This window comes from Mobula hypostoma, chromosome Y, assembly GCF_963921235.1.
Source record: "Mobula hypostoma chromosome Y, sMobHyp1.1, whole genome shotgun sequence".
NCBI classification, from domain to species: domain Eukaryota; kingdom Metazoa; phylum Chordata; class Chondrichthyes; order Myliobatiformes; family Myliobatidae; genus Mobula; species Mobula hypostoma.
In genome coordinates, this window is record NC_086130.1 from 2365914 (window position 1) to 2385489 (window position 19576).

A 19576-nucleotide genomic window follows, 5' to 3' on the forward strand; every position below is an offset into this window, starting at 1 on the left:
GATCACATCCACTGCACTACCCTCATCTATATGCCTGGTCACCTCCTCAAAGAACTCTATCAGGCTTGTTAGACAAGATCTGCCCTTCACAAAGCCATGCTGACTGTCCCTGATCAGACCATGATTCACTAAATGCCCACAGATCCTATCTCTAAGAATCTTTTCCAACAGCTTTACCACCACAGACGTAAGGCTCACTGGTCTATAATTACCCAGACTATCCCTACTATGTTTTTTGAAAAAGGGGACAACATTCGCCTCCCTCCAATCCTCCGGTACCAGTCCAGTGGACAACGAGGACATAAAGATCCTAGCCAGAGGCTCAGCAATCTCTTCCCTTGCCTCATGGAGCAGCCTGGGGAATATTCCGTCAGGGTCTGCGAGTCAACAATTGGCGCTGAGGCAAAGCCGAGGAGACAGACGTCAGACAGAGCCGTGGTAGTAGGGGACTCCATAGTGAGAGATAGAGAAAGGGGTTTCTATGGCAACAGCTGAGATTTAAGGATGGTGTGTTGCCTCCCTGGTGCCGGGATCCAGGATGTCATGGACCGATTGCAGGGAATCCTCAAGAGAGATGGTGATCAGCCGGACGTGGTGGTGCATGTCGGCACAAATGACGTTGGGAGGATGAGGAAAGACATTCTACAGCGCGACTTCAGAGAACTGGGAAGAAGGCTGAAAAGCAGGACCTCCAGGGTGGTTATCTCCGGTTTGCTTCCAGTTCCTCGTGCTGGAGAGGGCAGGAACAGGGAGATAAGGGATCTGAATGTGTGGCTGAGGAGCTGGTGCAGGAAGCAGGGATTTAGATTCTTGGACCACTGGGATCTATTTTGGGGTAAGGATGAATTGTACAAAAGGGACAGGTTGCACCTTAATAAGCGGGGGACCAGCATTCTGGCAGGCAGGTTTGCCACTGTTACACGGGTGTGTTTAATCTAAGTAGTGGGGGTGGGGGGGGACGAACTGGAAACATAAGGATGGAGTTAAGGGGAAAGTGAGAATAAGAAAAGTTAAGAAAGACAACAGAATCAACGGAGCAGAAAGCTCAAGAAGGGATTGTACAGTATTGCCAAGTGAAATAGGAATTGATATGGGAGATGAGGGGAGTAATGAATTAAAAGTATTGTATATGAACACACAGAGTATAAGAAATAAAGTAGATGAGCTTGAGGCACAGTTGGAAATTGGTAAGTATGATGTTGTGGGAATAACAGAGACATGGCTTCAAGTGGACAGGCCTGGGAAATGAATATTCAAGGGTATACGTCCTATCGAAAGGACAGACTGATGGGCAGAGGGGGTGGGGTGGCTCTGTTGGTGAGGATGATATTCAGTCCCTTGCGAGGGGGGACATAGAATCAGGAGACTCAGAGTCAGTATGGATAGAACTGAGAAATTCTAAGGGTAGAAAGACCCTAATGGGAGTTATCTACAGGTCCCCAAACAGTAGTCTGGATGTAGGGTGTAAGTTGAAGCAAGAGCTAAAACTGGCATGTTGCAAAGGTAATGCTAGAGTTGTTATGGGGACTTCAACATGCAGGTAGACTGGAGGAATCAGGTTGGTACTGGACCCCAAGAAAGGGAGTTTGTGGAGTCCCTCCGAGGACTAGGCAGGAACTGGATACTGATTGTGGATGATCAGCCATGACCACAGTGAATAGATTAGGACGGATAAGTCCCCAGGGCAATAGACAATAGGTGCAGGAGTAGGCCATTCAAAGGGCCAAATGGCCTACTCCTGCACCTATTGTCTATTGCCCCGGGGACTTATCCGTCCTAATCTATTTTAACAACTCCAACACCTCCTCTCCCTTAATATCAACATGCTCCAGAACATCAACCTCACTCATATTATCCTCATCATCATCAAGTTCCCTCTCACTGGTGAATACCGAAGAGAAGTATTCATTGAAGACCTCGCTCACTTCCACAGCCTCCAGGCGCATCTTCCCACCTTTATCTCTAATCGGTCCTACCTTCACTCCTGTCATCCTTTTTTTCTTCACATACTTGAAGAGTGCCTTGGGGTTTTCCTTTACCCTACTCGCCAAGGCCTTCTCATGCCCCCTTCTTGCTCTTCTCAGCCCGTTCTTAAGCTCCTTTCTTGCTTCCCTATATCTCTCAATAGACCCACCTGATCCTTGCTTCCTAAACCTCATGTATGCTGCCTTCTTCCACCTGATTAGATTTTCCACTTCACTTGTCATTCATGGTTCCTTCACTCTACCACTCTTTATCTTCCTCACCAGAACAAATTTATCCCTAACATCCTGCAACGATCTCTAAACATCGACCACATGTCCATAGTACATTTCCCTGCAAAAACATCATCCCAATTCACACCCGCAAGTTCTAGCCTTATAGCCTCATAATTTGCCTTTCCCCAATTAAAAATTTTCCTGTCCTCTTTGATTCTATCCTTTTCCATGATAATGCTAAAGGCCAGGGAGCGGTGGTCACTGTCCCCCAGATGCTCACCCACTGAGAGATCTGTGACCTGACCTGGTACATTACCAAGTACTAGATCTAGTATGGCATTCCCCCTAGTCGGCCTGTCCACATACTGTGACAGGAATCCATCCTGGACACACTTAACAAACTCTGCCCCATCTAAACCCTTGGAACTAATCAGGTGCCAATCAATAATAGGGAAACACCCTGTTATTTTTGCACCTTTCCAAAATCTGCCTCCCAATCTGCTCCCCTGTATCTCTGCTGCTACCAGAGGGCCTATAGAATACCCCCAATAGAGTAACTGCTCCCTTCCTGTTCCTGACTTCTGTCCATACTGACGCAAAAGAGGATCCTGCTACATTACCCACCCTTTCTGTAGCTGTAATAGTATCCTTGACCAGTAATGCCACCCCTCCTCCCCTTTTTCCACCCTCTCTATCCCTTTTAAAGCAATGAAATCCAGGAATATTGAGAATCCATTCCTGCCCTGGTGCCAGCCAAGTCTCTGTAATGGCCACTACATCATAATTCCATGTATGTATCCAAGCTCTCAGTTCATCACCTTTGTTCCTGATGCTTCTTGCATTGAGGTACACACATTTCAGCCCTTCTACCTTACTGTCTTTACACCCTTTATTCTGCTTCTCTTTCCTCAAAGCCTCTCTGTATGTTAGATCTGGCTTTACTTCATGCACTTCTTTCACTGCTCTATCGCTCTGGGTCCCATCCCCCTTGCAAATTAGTTTAAACCCTCCCGAACCATGCTAGCAAACCTACCTGCAAGGATATTGCTCCCCCTTGAGTTCAGGTGCAACCCATCCAATCTGTACAGGTCCCACCTTCCTCAGAAGAGATCCAAATGATCCAAAAATCTAAAACCCTGCTCCCTGCACCAACTCCTCAGCCATGCATTCATCTGCATCTCCTCCAATTCTTACCATCACTGTAACATAGCACTGGCAGCAATCCTGAGAACGCCACCCTTGAAGTCCTGTTCTTCAGCCTTCTGCCTAGTTCCCGAAACTCACACTTCAGGACCTCATCCCTCTTCCTGCCTATGTCGTTGGGCATTGATATCCAAGTAGTAAAATGGATTCAGCAGTGTCTAGATGGGAGATGCCAGGGAGTAGTGGTGGATAACTGTGTGTCAGATTGGGGGACGGTGTCTAGCGGTGTGCCTCAGGGATCTGTACTGGGTCCAATGTTGTTTGTCATATACATTAATGATCTGGATAATGGGGTGGTAAATTGGATTAGTAAGTATGCAGATGATACTAAGATAGGTGGTGTTGTGGATAATGAAGTAGGTTTTCAAAGCTTGCAGAGAGATTTAGGCCAGTTATAAGAGTGGGCTGAAAGATGGCAGATGGAGTTTAATGCTGAAGAATATGAGGTGCTACATTTTGGTAGGACTAATCAAAATAGGACATATATGGTAAATGGCAGGGCATTGAATAATGCAGTAGAACACAGGGATCTAGGAATAATCGTGCATAGTTCCCTGAAGGTGGAATCTCATGTGGATAGGGTGGCGAAGAAAGCTTTTGGTATGCTGGCCTTTATTAATCAGAGCATTGAATATAGGAGTTGGGATGTAATGTTGAAATTGTATAAGGCATTGGTAAGGCCAAATTCGGAGTTTTGTATACGGTTCTGGTCACCCAATTATAGGAAAGATGTCGATAAAATTGATAGAATTCAGAGGAGATTTACTAAAATGTTGCCTGGATTTCATCTCCTAAGTTACAAAGAAAGGTTGAACAAGTTAGGTCTTTGTTCTTTGGAGCGTAGAAGGTTGGGGGGGGACTTGATAGAGGTGATTAAAATCATGAGGGGTACTGATAGAGTTGACATGGATAGGATTTTTCCATTGAGAGTGGGGAAGATTCAAACAAAAGGACATGAGTTGAGAGTTAAAGGGCAAAAGTTTAGGGGTAACATGAGGGGGAACTTCTTTACTCAGAGAGTGGTAGCTGTGTGGAACAAACTTCCAGCAGAAGTGGTTGAGGCGGGTTCGATGTTGTCATTTAAAGTTAAATCGGATAGATATATGGACAGGAAAGGAATAGAGGGTTATGGGCTGAGTGCAGGTTGGTGGGACTAGATGAGAATAAGAGTTCGGCACGGACTAGAAGGGCCGAGATGGCCTGTTTCCATGTTGTAATTGTTATATGGTTATATAAAAGGGAGACACTGCCTAATGGAGGGGCCATTGAAGGCATAGTCTGAGGCAGAATGGTAGGGCTTTGGCTCATTCTGGCTTTGGCAAGATAAGTGGATAAGTGGATGTTGTTTATTTTTCCTTGCATTTTTTGTGGGGGGAATAGACAGCATGTCTGTAGGGTTAGTACTTTGACCTGGGTGTCAGATGTCAAAATCCTAGGAATCTTCCAGTCTCCTGGATGGTCACATCTGCACCAAGTGCAGCGAGATGCAGCTTCTTAGAGACCGTGTTAGGGATCTGGAGCTGCAGCTCGATGACCTACAGCTTGTTAGGGAGAGTGAACAGGAGATAGAGGGAGCCACAGGGAATTAGTCACCCCGAAGCTCCAGGAGTTAGATAAGTGGGTGACGGTCAGGGAAGGGATGGGCAGAGCTCAGATAGTAGAGAAACACCTGTGACCAGCCCCCTCAGTAATTGTTGTTGACGGGGTGACCTGACAGAGGACGACCGTGGCGACTGAGTCTCTGGCACTGAGCCTGGTTCTGTGGTGCAGAAGGGAAAGAGGAAGATGAGGTATGTGGCAGTCATAGGGGATTCCACAGTGAGAGGAACAGACAGGAGGTTCTGTCAGCCTGATAGAGATACCCACACGGTGTGTTGCCTCCCTGGTGCCAGGGTACGGGATGTCTCAGATCCGGTGTAGAGTATTCTGAAGGGAGAAGGTGAAAACCCAGCAGTCTTGGTACATGTTGGTACCAATGACATAGGTAGAAAAAAGGAGGAGGTCCTGAAGAGAGAATTCAGGGAGTTGGGTAGGAAGCTGAAAATCAGGACCTCCAGGGTAGTAATCTCAGGATTGCTGCCTGTGTCACGTGCTAACGAGTGCAAGAATAGCATGATCAGGCATATTAATGTGCGGCTGGGAAATTGGTGTAGGGGGCAGGGCTTCAGGTTCCTGGATCACTGGGGCCTCTTCTGGGGGAGGTGTAACCTGTACAAAAAGGTCAAGTTATACCTGAACCCAAAGGGGTCCAATATCTTAGCAGGCTTATTTAATAGAGCTGTTCGGGAGGGTTTAAATTAATTTGGCAGGAGAATGGGAACCGGAATGATAGGGCTGAGGAGGGGGGAAACAGAAATAAATCAAAGATAGTGTACAACAGAGATGATAGAAAGGACAGGCAGCAGATGAGGCATAATCACAGCCAGTGGGATGAGTTACGGTTCAATAGAGGCATTGTGCAGTTAAAACAGAAAGCAACAAATACTGGACTAAAGTGTTATATTTGAATGCATGCAGCATAATTAATAAAATGGATGATCTTGAAGTTCAGCTACAGATTGGCAAGTATGATGTTGTGGCCACCTCTGAAATTTGGCTAAAGGATGGTTGCTGTTGGAAGCTGAACATCCAAGGATATATGGTGTATCGGAAAGATAGGTTAGTAGGCAGAGGGGGTGGTGTGGCTCTATGTATAAGAAATAATATTAAATCATTAGAAAGGGATGACATAGGATCAGAAGGTATAGAGTCTCTGCGGGTTGAGTTAAGAAATGGCAAGATAAAAGGACCCTAATGGCAGTTGTATACGGCAGCCAGGATGTGGATTACAAATTACAGCTGGAGACAGAAAAGGAATGTAAGCAGGGCAATGTCATGATAATTGTTGGGGATTTTAAGATTTTAAGTGGATTGGGAAAACCAGGTCAGTACTGGACCGCAAGAAAGAGAATTTGTAAAATGTCTATGGGTTGGCTTTTTAGAACAGCTTGTTGTTGAGCCACTAGGGGATCGGCTGTACTGCAGTAGGTGTTGTGCAATGATCCAGAGGTGATAAGAAAGCCTAAGGTTAAGTAACTCTTCCAGAATAGTGACGACAATATGATTGAGTTCACACTGAAATTTGAGAAGGAAAAACTAAATTTCAATGTGTTTGTATTTCAGTGGAATAAAGGAAATTACAATGGCCAGGTTAACTAGAAAGAGACACTAACAGGAAGGACAGCAGAGCAGCAATGGCTGGAGTTTCTGTGAAAAATGAGAGAAGTATAAGAGAGATATATTCCAATTAAGAAGAAATTTTCAAACGGAAGAACACTACCGTGGATTGAGAAGTTTTTAAAGACTTGCAGAAGGTCACTGGGAAGGAAAAGGCAAATGAAAGGAAGCTGGCAACTCATATCAAAGAAGCTATTAAAAGCTTTTTTAAGTACATGAAGGGTAAAAGAGAGTCGAGGGTAGATATAGGACCAATAGAAAATGGCGGTTAAGATATTGTAATGAGAGGCACAGCGATGGCAGAGGAACTGAATGCGTATTTTGCATCAGTCTTCACAATGGAAGACATCTGCAGTATACCGGACATTCAGGAGTGTCAGGGAAGTGACGTTTGTGCAGTGAAAATTTCGACTGAGAAGGTGCTCAGGAAGCTTAATGGTCTGAGGGTGGATAAATCTCCTGGACCTGATGGAATGCACCCTTGTGTTCTGAAGGAAGTAGCTGGAGAGATTGTGTTGGCATTAGCAATGATCTTTCAAGAATCAATAGATTCTGGCATTGTACCGGATGACTGGAAAATTGCAAATGTTACTCTCTATTTAAGAAGGGTAGGAGGCAGCAGAAAGGAAACTATAGACCTGTTAGCCTGACATCAGTGGTTAGGAAGTTGTTGGAATCAATTATTAGGGAGGAGATTACAGAGTATCTGGAGGCATGTCAAGATAGACCAAAGCCAGCAGGATTTCCTGAATGGAACATCCTGCCTAACTACAAATTACAAGCAGGGTAGACAAAGGATGCAGTAGACGTGGTGTACTTGCATTTTCAGAAGGCCTTTGACAAGGTGCAGCACATGAGGCTACTTAGCAAGAAACGAGCCCTTGGAATTACAGGTAAGTTAAAAGCATGGGTGGAGCATTGGCTGGTCAGCAGAAAACAGGGAGTGAGAATAAAGGGATCCTATTCTGGCTGACTGCCAGTTACCAGTGGAGTTCCACAGGGGTCAGTGTTGGGACCGCTGCTTTTTACAATGCATGTGAATGATTTGGACTATGGGATTAATGGATTTGTGACTAAATTTGCCGATGATACAAAGATAGGGGGAGGAGCGGGTAACAGAGGAATCAAAGAGCCTGCAGAAAGACTTAGATAGTTTAAAGGAATGGGCAAAGAAGTGGCAACTGAAGTACTATGTTGAAAAGTGTATGGTCATGCACTTTGGTGGAAGAAATAAACAACAATTATTTAGATGGGGAGAGAATTCAATATGCAGAGATGCAAAGAGACTTGGGAATCCTTGGGCAGGATATCTTAAAGGTTAACCTCCAGATTTAGTGGGTGGTCAAGAAGGCAAACGCAATGTTGGCATTCATTTCTAGAGGTATAGAATATAAGAGGGGATGTGATGTTGAGGCTCTGTAAGGCACTCGTGAGACCACACTTGGAGTATTGTGAGCAGTTTTGGGCTCCTTATTTTAGAAAGGGTATACTGACATTGGAGAGGGTTCAGAGAAGATTCACGAGAATGATTCTAGGAATGAAAGGGTTACCGTATGAGGAACGTCTGGCAGCTCTTCGGCTGTATTCCCTGGAGTTCAGGAGAATGAGCAGGTGATCTCATAGAAACATTCCGAATGTTAAAAGGCCTGAACAGATTTGATATGGCAAAGTTATTTCCCATGGTAGGGGAGTCTAGGACATGAAGGCACGACTTCAGGACTTAGAACAGAGTCACACTTAGAACAGAGATGTGGAGAAATTACTTTATTCAGAGGCTGGTAAATCTGCGAATTTGTTGCCACCATTGGCTGTGGAGGCCTAGTCATTGGTCCCCATGAAGTGAAAGCACTGTAGCATGGTTCCAACAATCAAGATTGATTACAGCCAGATGAAAGAGAGAGAGCAATTGTTAACATATACATAAGTACATGAAAATATTTAAATTATTTATCATTATAATGTAGAATAATTCATGGAATTATTTGTCATTCTTAAAGAACATTGTCTGGAGACCAACATTTCTTTTACCCTGCAATAACAGCCTTTCATTACTAGCCTACAAAATTGAGATTAATACAATTCTGATCTGTAAGGACAGAATAAGAAGGCAAATCAAACAAAATGCTCGAGGAATTCAGCAGGCCAAGCAGAACTGATGTAAAAGAGTGGATGTTTTTGTCTGAAAACCTTCATCAGGACTGGGAAAAAATGGAGAAGTCAGTATAAGAAGATGTATATATAAGGAGTGAAGGAAGAAGTACAAGGTGGCAGGTGATAGGTGAAACTAGGAAGGGGAAGGGGTCAAGTAAAAAACTGGGAAGATTTTTAGTGAAAGAGATAAAAGGCTGGAGGAGGAATCTGATAGGAGGACAGAAAGTGGAAAATGGGAGGGAGGGACTTTCAAGATAACAAAACCAAATGCATTATTCTCTTTCCACCCCACCCCACTTTCAGCTTTCCAAAGTTAATATTCCCTATATGACTCCCTTGTCCATTAATCTCTCCCCACTGATCTCCTTCCTGAAATTTATCCTTGCAAGCAGAATAAATGCTACAACTGACCCTGCACCTCATCCCTTACTACCACTCAGGGTCCCAAACAGTTCTTTCAGGTGAGCTGACACTTCATCTGTGAGTTTGCTGGGGTCATATACTGTATCCAGGGCTCATTGTGCAGCTTCCTTGTGAGTCCCAATGTAGATTGGGAGACCACTTTGCTGAGCACTTAAGTTCCATCCACCAGAAAAAGCAGGATGTCCTGGTAGCCGCCTATTGCAGTCTACACCCCATTCCCATTTTGTCATGTCAGTCAATGGCTTCCTGCACTGTTGCAAAGAGGGTACTTTCCGGTTGGAGGAGGCTACCCTTACATTCCGTCTGTGTCAGCCTCCATCTGATGGGATGAACGTCAATTTCTCAAACTTCCATTCCCTTTTCCCTCTCTCACCTTATCTACCCATTACATCCTCTAGTGTTCCTCACTCTTTTCTTTCTTCCATGATCTTCAGTCCTCTCCTATCAGATTCCCTCTTCTACAGCCCTTTATCTCTTTCACCATTCAACTTCCCAGTTCACCCCCTCCCCATCCCAGTTTCACCTATCACTTACTACTTCATACTTCTTCCTGTCCTACATGTTCTTACTCTGACTTCTCTCCTTCCTTTCTAGCCCAAAACATCTACTGTTTCCATAAATGCTGCTTGGCCTGCTGAATTCCAGTAGCATTTTGTGTGTGTTGGATTTGTAACATCTGCAGATTTTCTCATATTTGTGAAAATAAGATAGTATTTCTGCAACTTACCTCACAGAATAATGTGAGTTTATCATCAGGAAGGAGTCCATTGGCTTCATCCAAAAGGAAATCTCTTCGAATAAATTTCTTAAAACCCCAGTCTTTTCCCTGCACAAATCGATATGCCCGTTGGCTTTCTGCAAAAAAATATTTGGATGCATTCTACTTAGCTTAAAGTGTAACATCGTAAATTTGTTCTACTATAAGTCACATGAACTTTCATTTCAACAGAAAAGTTGAAACACCGACATAACGTCCTGTACATGGATTCTAGCTAATGAAAAATAAGTAAATTCCAAAGATATCACTGAATTACATTACTAAATTGACAAAATTCAAATATTTTAATAGTAAAAATGTAACTCTATTTTCTTGTGAATCAGTAAAGCCAACCATGCAATACCTAGGTGGTAACTGTTTCTGATTTCTGGAACAATAAACGTATTTAAAGTTCGTTATACTTCAAGTTGTTAAGAGGCAAAATAAATCTAATTCTATAACTAATAAATTTATTTTGTTAATATTGACATTTTTTAAAATTGCACTATTTAAAGATTTGTTAGATGTTATAACTTTAACTTCCTATTAAGAGTCTACCATCTGGGGTGACCAACTGAATATATTCAAATTATTAATCCAACCCTACAAGATAAATAATAAACCTGTGAGATAATTAAGGTAATTATTTTACTGATCAAAGTAGTGAACATAATTAATAACGATAATCTATGATATTTTTAATTGTAGAAAATAATGAATATTGCTTTCCTATAAATCAGGAATACAGCAATATCAAAAGATAGAAGAGCATTCCTCTTCTGGAATCACACTCTGTTTGTAAAGCCACTGTACTACTGACCAGTAAATCTAATTTTAAATGAATCAAGGCAGTCTCAGTCCAATCCTCACTGACAGTGCTAACTTGTCATATTTTAGTACTTTACTACCAGAAATAATATAGTTGATGTAAGACTCAATTGTATTCAGATGAGATTAATAGCTTCTAATGTGTATCTTTTAAAGCAAGTATATCTGTAAATTTTAAGTCTATTTTTAAAATCAAGCTTTAGTGGCTTTACCTACCACCAGAATTAAGTGCACTTGACAGCGATTTTTTTTCTTTTTCTGTTTTTTAAATATTTTTATTAAGTTCTATATAGAAGAATACAGAGTCCAAGAGAATACACATTATAAAACAAAAGAAAAATATAATAATACCAGATACAGTATATTGAATCACATTAACAAACTCCTTACTCTATATTCATATAGATTAGATTAATTTGTATATTAGAATATAACCTGTTTTATATAGGGAAAAAACATCTATACCACTACCAAAGTCGAAGCTGTTTGGGGGAAAAAAGAAAAAAAAACCTTATCAGATAATAAAATATTCTATTAACCAGCTTCTGTACTTTAATGAAAATTCAAAGATTATGAAAATAATTTTAAAATGGCCCCCACAAATTTTGAAAATCTTTGTAGATTCAGAAATATGAATAATGAATCTTTTCTAAATTTAAGCATGCCATAACATCCCGTAACCACTGAACATGGTTTGGCGGAACAGCATCCTTCCATTTAAACAAAAGCGCCCTCCTAGCCATAAGAGAGATAAAAGCCAGGATGTACAGATCAGGTGTCTTCAAAATGATATCTTTCCTTCCAACAATACCAAATAGGGCAGTTAAAGGATTAGGCTTAAAATTTACTTTAAAGAGTACAGAAAAAGTTTGGAATACTTCCTCCCAATATTTTTCAAGACTTGGACAAGTCCAAAACATATGAATAAATGAAGCTTCTCCATTGTTACACCTATCACAGTAGGGAGATATATCCATGTAAAAACAAGATAACTTATCCTTGGCCCTATGAACCACTTTAAATTGTAGGAGGGAATGACGAGCACATAACGATGAAGTATTAACCAATTTAAAAATTTCATTCCAAGCTTCTTCAGAAATTGAAGTCTGTAAATCTTGTTCCCATAGATTTTTGATTTTGTCTAAAGAATCATTTCTCATTCCCAACAACATATCATAACTATTGGATATTGAACCATTATAAAATAATTTAATATTAAGAATTTCATCTAATACGTTCAAATGTATATAATTGAGATCACAGAAAATCTCTAGTTTGTAAGTACCAAAAAAATGGGTTTTTGGAAAACTATATTTAGTTGACAATTGTTCGAACAAAAAAAGACTTCCTCCAACAAGCAGATCCCAGAAACAAGTAATGCCCAATCCTTCTCATTGTTTAAAAACTAGATCAGTCATAGAAGGCTTAAAAAATAATTTAAAAATATGAGACTAGAAAGAGAGAATCTCAATAAACCAAAGTGTTTTCTAAATTGTATCCAAATCCTCAAAGTAAAATTTTCAGTTATCTAAGGATAAAGGAAGATCCAAAAAGAGAGATAATAGAAAATTTATTAACCGAGTTAGCTGACAACAATTTTAAATGTCCCAATTTATTAAGTATTCCACTTCAGAATTCATACATATTTCTCCTTACAAACATAAATTCATTTTCTTCAAAAATTTATATTTATAGGGAAGAGGAGAAATAAAGACAGTTCAGTTTTCTTAAAAAATGTTGATCATGTATTAAATATCATATAAAAAGGTAAGATATTTAGATGTAAGATATATCTAAAGATATAGATATACATAAATATATAAATTTTAGATATAAGACATAAGGAGCGCGTAGACAAGTCTTGTACTTTTATGGACACGTAAGAAAGTTCATGTAAATTTTGCAATTTGTAATTAGTAACATCAGGGTGAATATAGTGTTTTAAATTACAAAATTAGCATGAAAGTAAAACTGATTGCTGACTGCATCCACAATTTATGTATGCACACAACTAATACTATATGGAGGTAAGGTTTCCGTCAATAACAGTCAAAACATTTCATAGAAAAGTAAAATATTTTATTACTTGTACAATATCAGTTTGATTGTACAACTGCCTAATAACTACAAATACAATTACTCACTTTCATATAGAAAAGTGCCTGAGGTCAAATAAATTACAATTGAAGTCAAATTAATAAGACCCAATATCCGAGGAAAATTAACAAAATTTCCTAATAAAGATTTTTGTTAGTTCTCAAGCTGAAATGCTAATTCAACTTTTTTAAATCACTTAATTATTGTTCCACTATTTTATCAGGATTATCTATTAAAAATGTTAGAGCTGATAAATCTGAGGATTACTGATCAAATGAGCAATTTCATTGGGCTCTTACATCATAAAAAAAATCTTCCTGTTTTCAGAGATGAAATTGTTCATTCGTGCTGTACCTGCAAGCCAACTATAAACCCAGTAAATAAATCAAATTGAGGTATCTCAAAATGGGAAGATAGTACACCTAGACATGCTGCCACCATTTCTTTTGTATGAATTTCCATATCCTTCAACAGAATCCAAATCAGTTTTAATATTACTATGTACACATATTTATATATGTTTACTATAACTTCTGTTACTCAATTAAGTACTTTCACTTCCAATAAATTTAAAATTTCTGTAAATTTAAAATAAAAGGTAAATCAGAAGGTAACTGAAAACAAATATTTTGCGGTGGATGGGAGAAGGTGAAGTTGCTGAAAAACCCAAGATTATGAATGCATCTGAAGCTTCACTCCAGATGACCTCAATGCCTTTTATGCATACTTTGGAAATAAAACTAAACCTGTGTAAACCTCTGCAGCATCTGGTGGCCCTATGATCTCTGCCTTGGGGGCAGATGTCAGAACATCTTTCAGGAGGGTGAATCTGAAGCAAAGCTTCATACTGTGATGATGTAACTACCAACCGTGAAGTATATTCAAGAACATCTTCAATCCTTAGCTGCTGCTGTTAGAGGTTTCCATCTGCTTCAAAAGGATATCAATCATAGCAAGAAGAGCAGAGTGAGCTGTCTCAATGACAATTGTCCTGTAGATATCATATCCATTGTGATGAAGTGCTTTGAGCAGTTCAACATTCCTAGTCACTTCCTGCCTAAGTAAAGACCTGTAATTTCCTATCACTGTCTGAAAGTATGTACACTTTCCCTGTTTCTGTGTGGTTTCCTCTGTTGCTTCATCCCCCACTCACAGGGCACTGGATCCTTAACTCATTTCCCCTTCATGACTGTCACCCAGTCTCCTGGGCCCTGACCTACCTCTCTATATGTCCTGTCCTTTACTCCCTCATTCTCCAAAATCCAGTTCCAGGACCCAACATACTGTTTTAGAAGCTGTAGGTGGATGCATCCCACAGGCAAAGTCATCAAGACAATTGAGGTCTCCTTGCCTTCCCACATCCCACAACCAAGTCTTAGTACTGGCTACAATATCATAATTCCATGTGTTGATCTGTGCCTTGAGCACATTTGCTTTCCTACAACTTGCATTGAAATGTATGCAACTCAGAATATATTAGTCTCGTAAAGGAGCACCTAGCTATCCTGGTTGGCATCACTAATGTTCTAACTGAGAAAATATAAAGAAGGAAAACAATAAATAAACTAGGGAAAAAATCTGCCTCCAAGACAGAGATCAAGTGTGAATTGGGAAGGCTGTTTTCTGGCAAAGGTGTATTTGGTAAGCAACAGGCATTCAAAAGTTAAATTTGGAGAGTACAAATCTAAATATGCCTGACAGAATAAAAGGCAAAGGTAACAAGTTTAGGAGTTTGCTGTCCTGAGGCAAATCAAGGTGGATAAATCTGCAAGATCTGACAAGATGTTAGCTTTGGGACTCTGTGGGAGGCAAGTGAAGAAATTGTAATAGTTCTAGCAGATATTTAAATCACTTTAATCAGATGAGGTATCAGAAGATTGGAGGATAGTTAAATTGCTCCACTGTTTAAGAAAGACTCTAAATACAGCACCCTTATAACAGCAATAAGAAAGTTATTGGAGGCGTTCTAAGAGACCGGATATTTGGAATTTTCAAGATGAGGAGTAAATTAGATTAGACATGGGCTTTATGAGATAAGTCAGAGAATGAAGGTCTGTGACTAATGAAGTACCACGGGGATCATTCTTGGTTCCGTCGTTTGTCAGATGTATCAATGAGCTGGATGATAATGTGCTTGATACTAGGTTTGAGGGTGTGGTGTAAGACTATCATGGTTTGCAACAGGGTCTAGACCAGCTAGAAAAATGGGCTGAAAAATAGCAGATGGAATTTAATGTAGAAAAATGCAAAAAGTTGCACTTCAGTAGGGCCAGCTAGGCTAGGTCTTACACAGTAGGGCAGTGAGAAGTGCAATAATAAAGTGATCTAAGACAAGAGATCTATAATTCATTGAAAATAGTAGCACAAGTAGATTGAGTTGTATATAAAGCTTTAGGAACTTTGACCATAAATCAAAGTATTGAGTTTGGGTGATGGGATGTTATGTTGAAGTTTTATAAGATATTGGTAAGGCCTAATTTGGAGTACTGTTTGCACTTTTGGTCACCTACCTACAGGAAAGGTAGAAATAAGGTTGAAAGAATTCAGTGAAAATTTAGAAGGGTATTGCCAGGACTGGAAAACCTGAGGAAATTTAGAATAGGTTAGGACTTTATTACTTGAAATGTAGACGATCAAAAGGAGATTTGATAGAGGTATACAAAATTATGAGTGGTATATATAGGGTAAATGCAAGCAGGCTTTTTCCACTGAGATCGGGTACAAGAGGTCATGGGTTAAAGGTGAAAGGTGAAAAGTTTAAGAGGAACATGAGGCGAAACCTTTTCACTTAGAGGGTTGCCAGAGTGGGGGTTGAGCTGCCAGTGCAATTAGTGCATGCAAGCTTGACTTCAATGTTTACGAGAAGCTTGAATTTGGATGACAGGGATACGGTGGGGTGGGGAGGGGAGGGGTGGTGGCTATGGTCGGGGTGCATGTTGATGGGAGTAAGCAGTTTAAATAGCTTGGCACAGACTGGATAGGTTGAATGCTTTGAATTGATGCAGTACTTTTCTATGACCACATAAATATATTTCTTATCATTTTTTTAATTATATTTTGTGTGAGGGGATCCAGGAGTGTCCTTATTAACTGTCTGAAGAGAGACAGAGAGAGACATTTATCATCAATGGTTTGTTTGGGAAGGAGCGAGAGACTGAGTTATTTACCGATAGGTTGCTTTTGAAAGGAGAGGGAGAGAGAGGAAGATTAACGGTTGGACTGTCACTTTAAGGCACTGGAAGTAACTTTGGATTTTTACTGAGTTTGGAGTTGGAGACAGCACCAAGCAGCTCGTAAGTTGCTATGGTGACTGACGGCAGTGGACACTCGAGGTTATGATTTTCAGCAGGTTGTTGATGTTACTTCCAAGGACTTGTTGCCTGCTTGTGCATTTCTCTCCACCGTTACTCAACTACATACCATGAACTGAACTGAACTGAACTTTACTCAACATCATAAGACTGTATCTTTTTACCCCTAGACTTAAAGAAGCTTGGTTTTTTCATACATATATATTCCACACTTACTCATATATATATAATCATTGCTAACCTGTTTGATTTGTCTACATTTATATTGCTGTATTGCGTAGTTACTAATAAATATTATTAGTTTATAGCAATACTGGACTCCAAAGTGTTTTCCATCTCTGCTGGTTCTTTATCCCCTTCACGGGGTCCGTGACATAAACTGGGGCCTGCGTCCGCAACATGAACAAATTGGTCAGGAAGCTGGTTTGAATTGATTTGGGGAAAATCCCTTTTGAATTTCGACTGTTGATTTGGTTGTGTGGAAAAACAGCAGAAATGGATGTTAGAGATTTTCTGAAATCACCAGACCTGGGGACTTTGAAGTTTGCTAAGATGTATGAGCTGTGGGACATTGCTAAAGAATTGAGAACTGAGGTAAAGAAGGGTGTGAGTAAGGTAGAAATTCAAAGGAAAATAGTTGAATATTATATAGATAAGGGAACATTTGATGAAGAAGCATTAGAGTTGTTCGTGGAAGGTGAACCTACTGAGGATGAGTTTCAGCTTCTGTTGGAAATAGTAAACAGGGAGCATGAACTGAAATTAAAACAGCTCGAGAGAGAGGCCAGAGAGGCAGAGAAACAGAGAGAAGAGGCAGCAAGACACAGAGAAGAGGGAGAAAGACTGAGACAGCTCGAAAGGAAGAAATGGCAACGTGAAGATCACGTGGCAGAAAGGCAGAGACAGTTTAAAAGGGAGAGGTTGCAGCAAACAGGTTTAGTGTCGGACCCTGATGATTTTTACAGCTCAGAAGGGCTTGTTTTGTGTGATGAATTTAAAAGTTGTGTTCCTGATGAGGTAAGGGCATATCCAGTGGCAGAGGATGTCCCTACCCTGAAGGGGTCTGTTGAGAAAGCAGACGAAGAAGTTTTAACCCACGAGGTTGAGTTTACTCCAGAAAGGAGTTGGCCAGAGAATAGCTGGGAGGTTCGAGATGACCTTGAATTTGAAACTGGGGCAAGTGATGAAAGCCCAGAAGAGGCAGTTGTTCCGACTGAATGTGTCTAGGTTGTTGAAGTACCTGTGGATTCACAGGGTACTGAACCTTGTGTTGAAACTCAGTTAAGGCCTGAGGTGTCTGACTTGGTTGAAAAGGAATGCAGTTCTTTTTTGTGTCAGATGATCTTGGTTCAGTGAGTAAGGGGTTAACCTTGGTACCAGTGGAAAGTGAGGATTCTCGGTCATTTGTATCTGGCCATGTTTTAAAAGTTGGTCATGAAGTGGAACCTGTTGAGGTCAATGTTGCTGGAAGTGATGGGAAAAGTGCTGTTCCTGCACTTCTCGATAAAGTGCTGGAAAAGGTTGGATTGGTTGCACAACCTTTGACCCTGCTTGCAGGACAAAGGCCTGCTGACAGAGGACGTGCTAGTTTGTTGGATTTTGTTTGGACATTTGGAAGTAAGCAACTGCAAGTTCATACTGTTGTTCAGAAAAATTGTTGTGGTTTTGGAGTGAAAGTTGCCACGGATACAAGTTGAAGTATAGGTCGTAATGAGATGGGTAGTTTATTTGGTCTCTTTCATATTTTCATCAGCCTGATGATGGTACTGAGTTTAATAAACAATGGAGGCAAGTTGACAGCTCTCCAAGGTAAGAGTGTTTCAGCAATTCAGCTGATGAGCAAAGTTGCTATTGAGACCTTCAATAGCAAGACCAGAGGTTTAAATTATTATGATGTGTCAGAGTCTTTTCTACCTTCTAGATTTCAGCAGGACTTAGAGGGTAGTACAATTGATAAGGGTAAGGTGTATAAGAAAGGTTTGTCTTTGTTAAGAAAGGAATGTATCATGGAACAGAAGCGAGATTCTGGAATGGTGGCTTTAAGGGAGATGGCTCTCACAGGAGAGGAGGTTCAGAGAGAGTCAGTGGGATGTTACCTTAAAGATGGGGTGTTGATGAGGAGGTGGAGACCAGCCACAGTGCTTGGAAGTCACGTGGTGGTTTTGAAAGGTTACAAGGCTGAAATTTTAAACATGGATTACAGTATGCCTTTACGTGGACGTCATTATGTGAGGAATGAGGAAAACGGGAACGAGGGGGTTCCCCTCTTCTTATTTAGTGTTGGAGATTCGATTCAGAAGGCAGTGAAGTGTAATTTGTTGGAACCTGTGTTCAGTTACAGGCCAAAAGGACCTTTGACCCTACTCAGAGAACTTTGGAAAGGATTTAGTAAGCTTTGTGACTTTGTTAAGGAAAGTTTACAAAATGGTCGAGTCAAAATAAGACACTCGTTTACTGAAATGGCAGCTGGGAGAATTGTTTAAGTACCAAATGGAATCGTGAAATCTGATAATGGAATGGAAAAACATGTTTTCTTATTGAATCTAGACTCACCAAGATGTCAGAATTCCATTGCTTTGAAAAATATTACTGATAAGGTCCACCAGTTGGACCCAAAGCCAAAAAAACACGTAAAAGGACTAACTGGTGTTTTGAAATGGGGTACAGGTGCAATGAATGACGTCATTATGAATTTAGTCCAGCCTATGAAATGGTATCTTCACAGAGCGAACTTTGAGAAAAGTAAAATGGGTGGAGAAGGAATTAGAAACAAGAAAGAACAAAGAAAGAGAATGGATGACTGTATTGATAGAGTGGGGAAGGCTAAATGCCTTATTAAGATTGACTTGTTAAAAGGCTACGGGGGTGATCCTTTAACAGAGAGGGGTAAAGATATATCAACATTTGTGACACCGTCTAGACTGTATGAATATAATGTTTTACCCTTCAGGATAAAAAATGCTCCAGGGACATTTCAAAGAATGATCAATTCGGTGATTGGAGGGTTAGAAAACAAAGAGGATTATATCGATGACCTAGTGGTCTGGAGTGACAGATAGGAAGAACATATTGCAGCTGTAGAAAAACGGTTTGACAGCCTTTCCAAGGCCAATCTTACTGTGAACCTCGCTAAAAGTGAGTTTGGCCATGCCACAGTCACATATCTGGGGTATGTGGTGGGCCAAGGCCAGCTGGCTCCTGTACAGGCCAAGGTTCAAGCGATTGCTGAAGTTCCTGTTCCAACTAACAAGAAGGCCTTGAGAATGTTTTCAGGGATGGTTGGGTATTACACAAAATTCTGTAAGAACTTTGCTGACATCACTCTCCCCCTAACAAAGCTCCTAGGGAAGAGTGAAAGGTTTGTATGGAGTGACCTCTGCCAGGAGGCATTT

The 19576-nt window shown here is 40.6% G+C and overlaps 1 protein-coding gene across 1 annotated transcript in view; it reads right to left on the bottom strand.

Moving 5' to 3' along the window:
* The window catches only part of LOC134341066 (speckle-type POZ protein-like), a 202829-nt gene that overhangs the window by 121849 nt on the left and 61404 nt on the right, over positions 1-19576 (bottom strand). The window contains exon 4 of the mRNA XM_063038816.1: positions 9919-10046. Within this exon, the coding sequence (XP_062894886.1) occupies positions 9919-10046 (128 nt within the window). The remainder of the gene's footprint in view (positions 1-9918; positions 10047-19576) is intronic.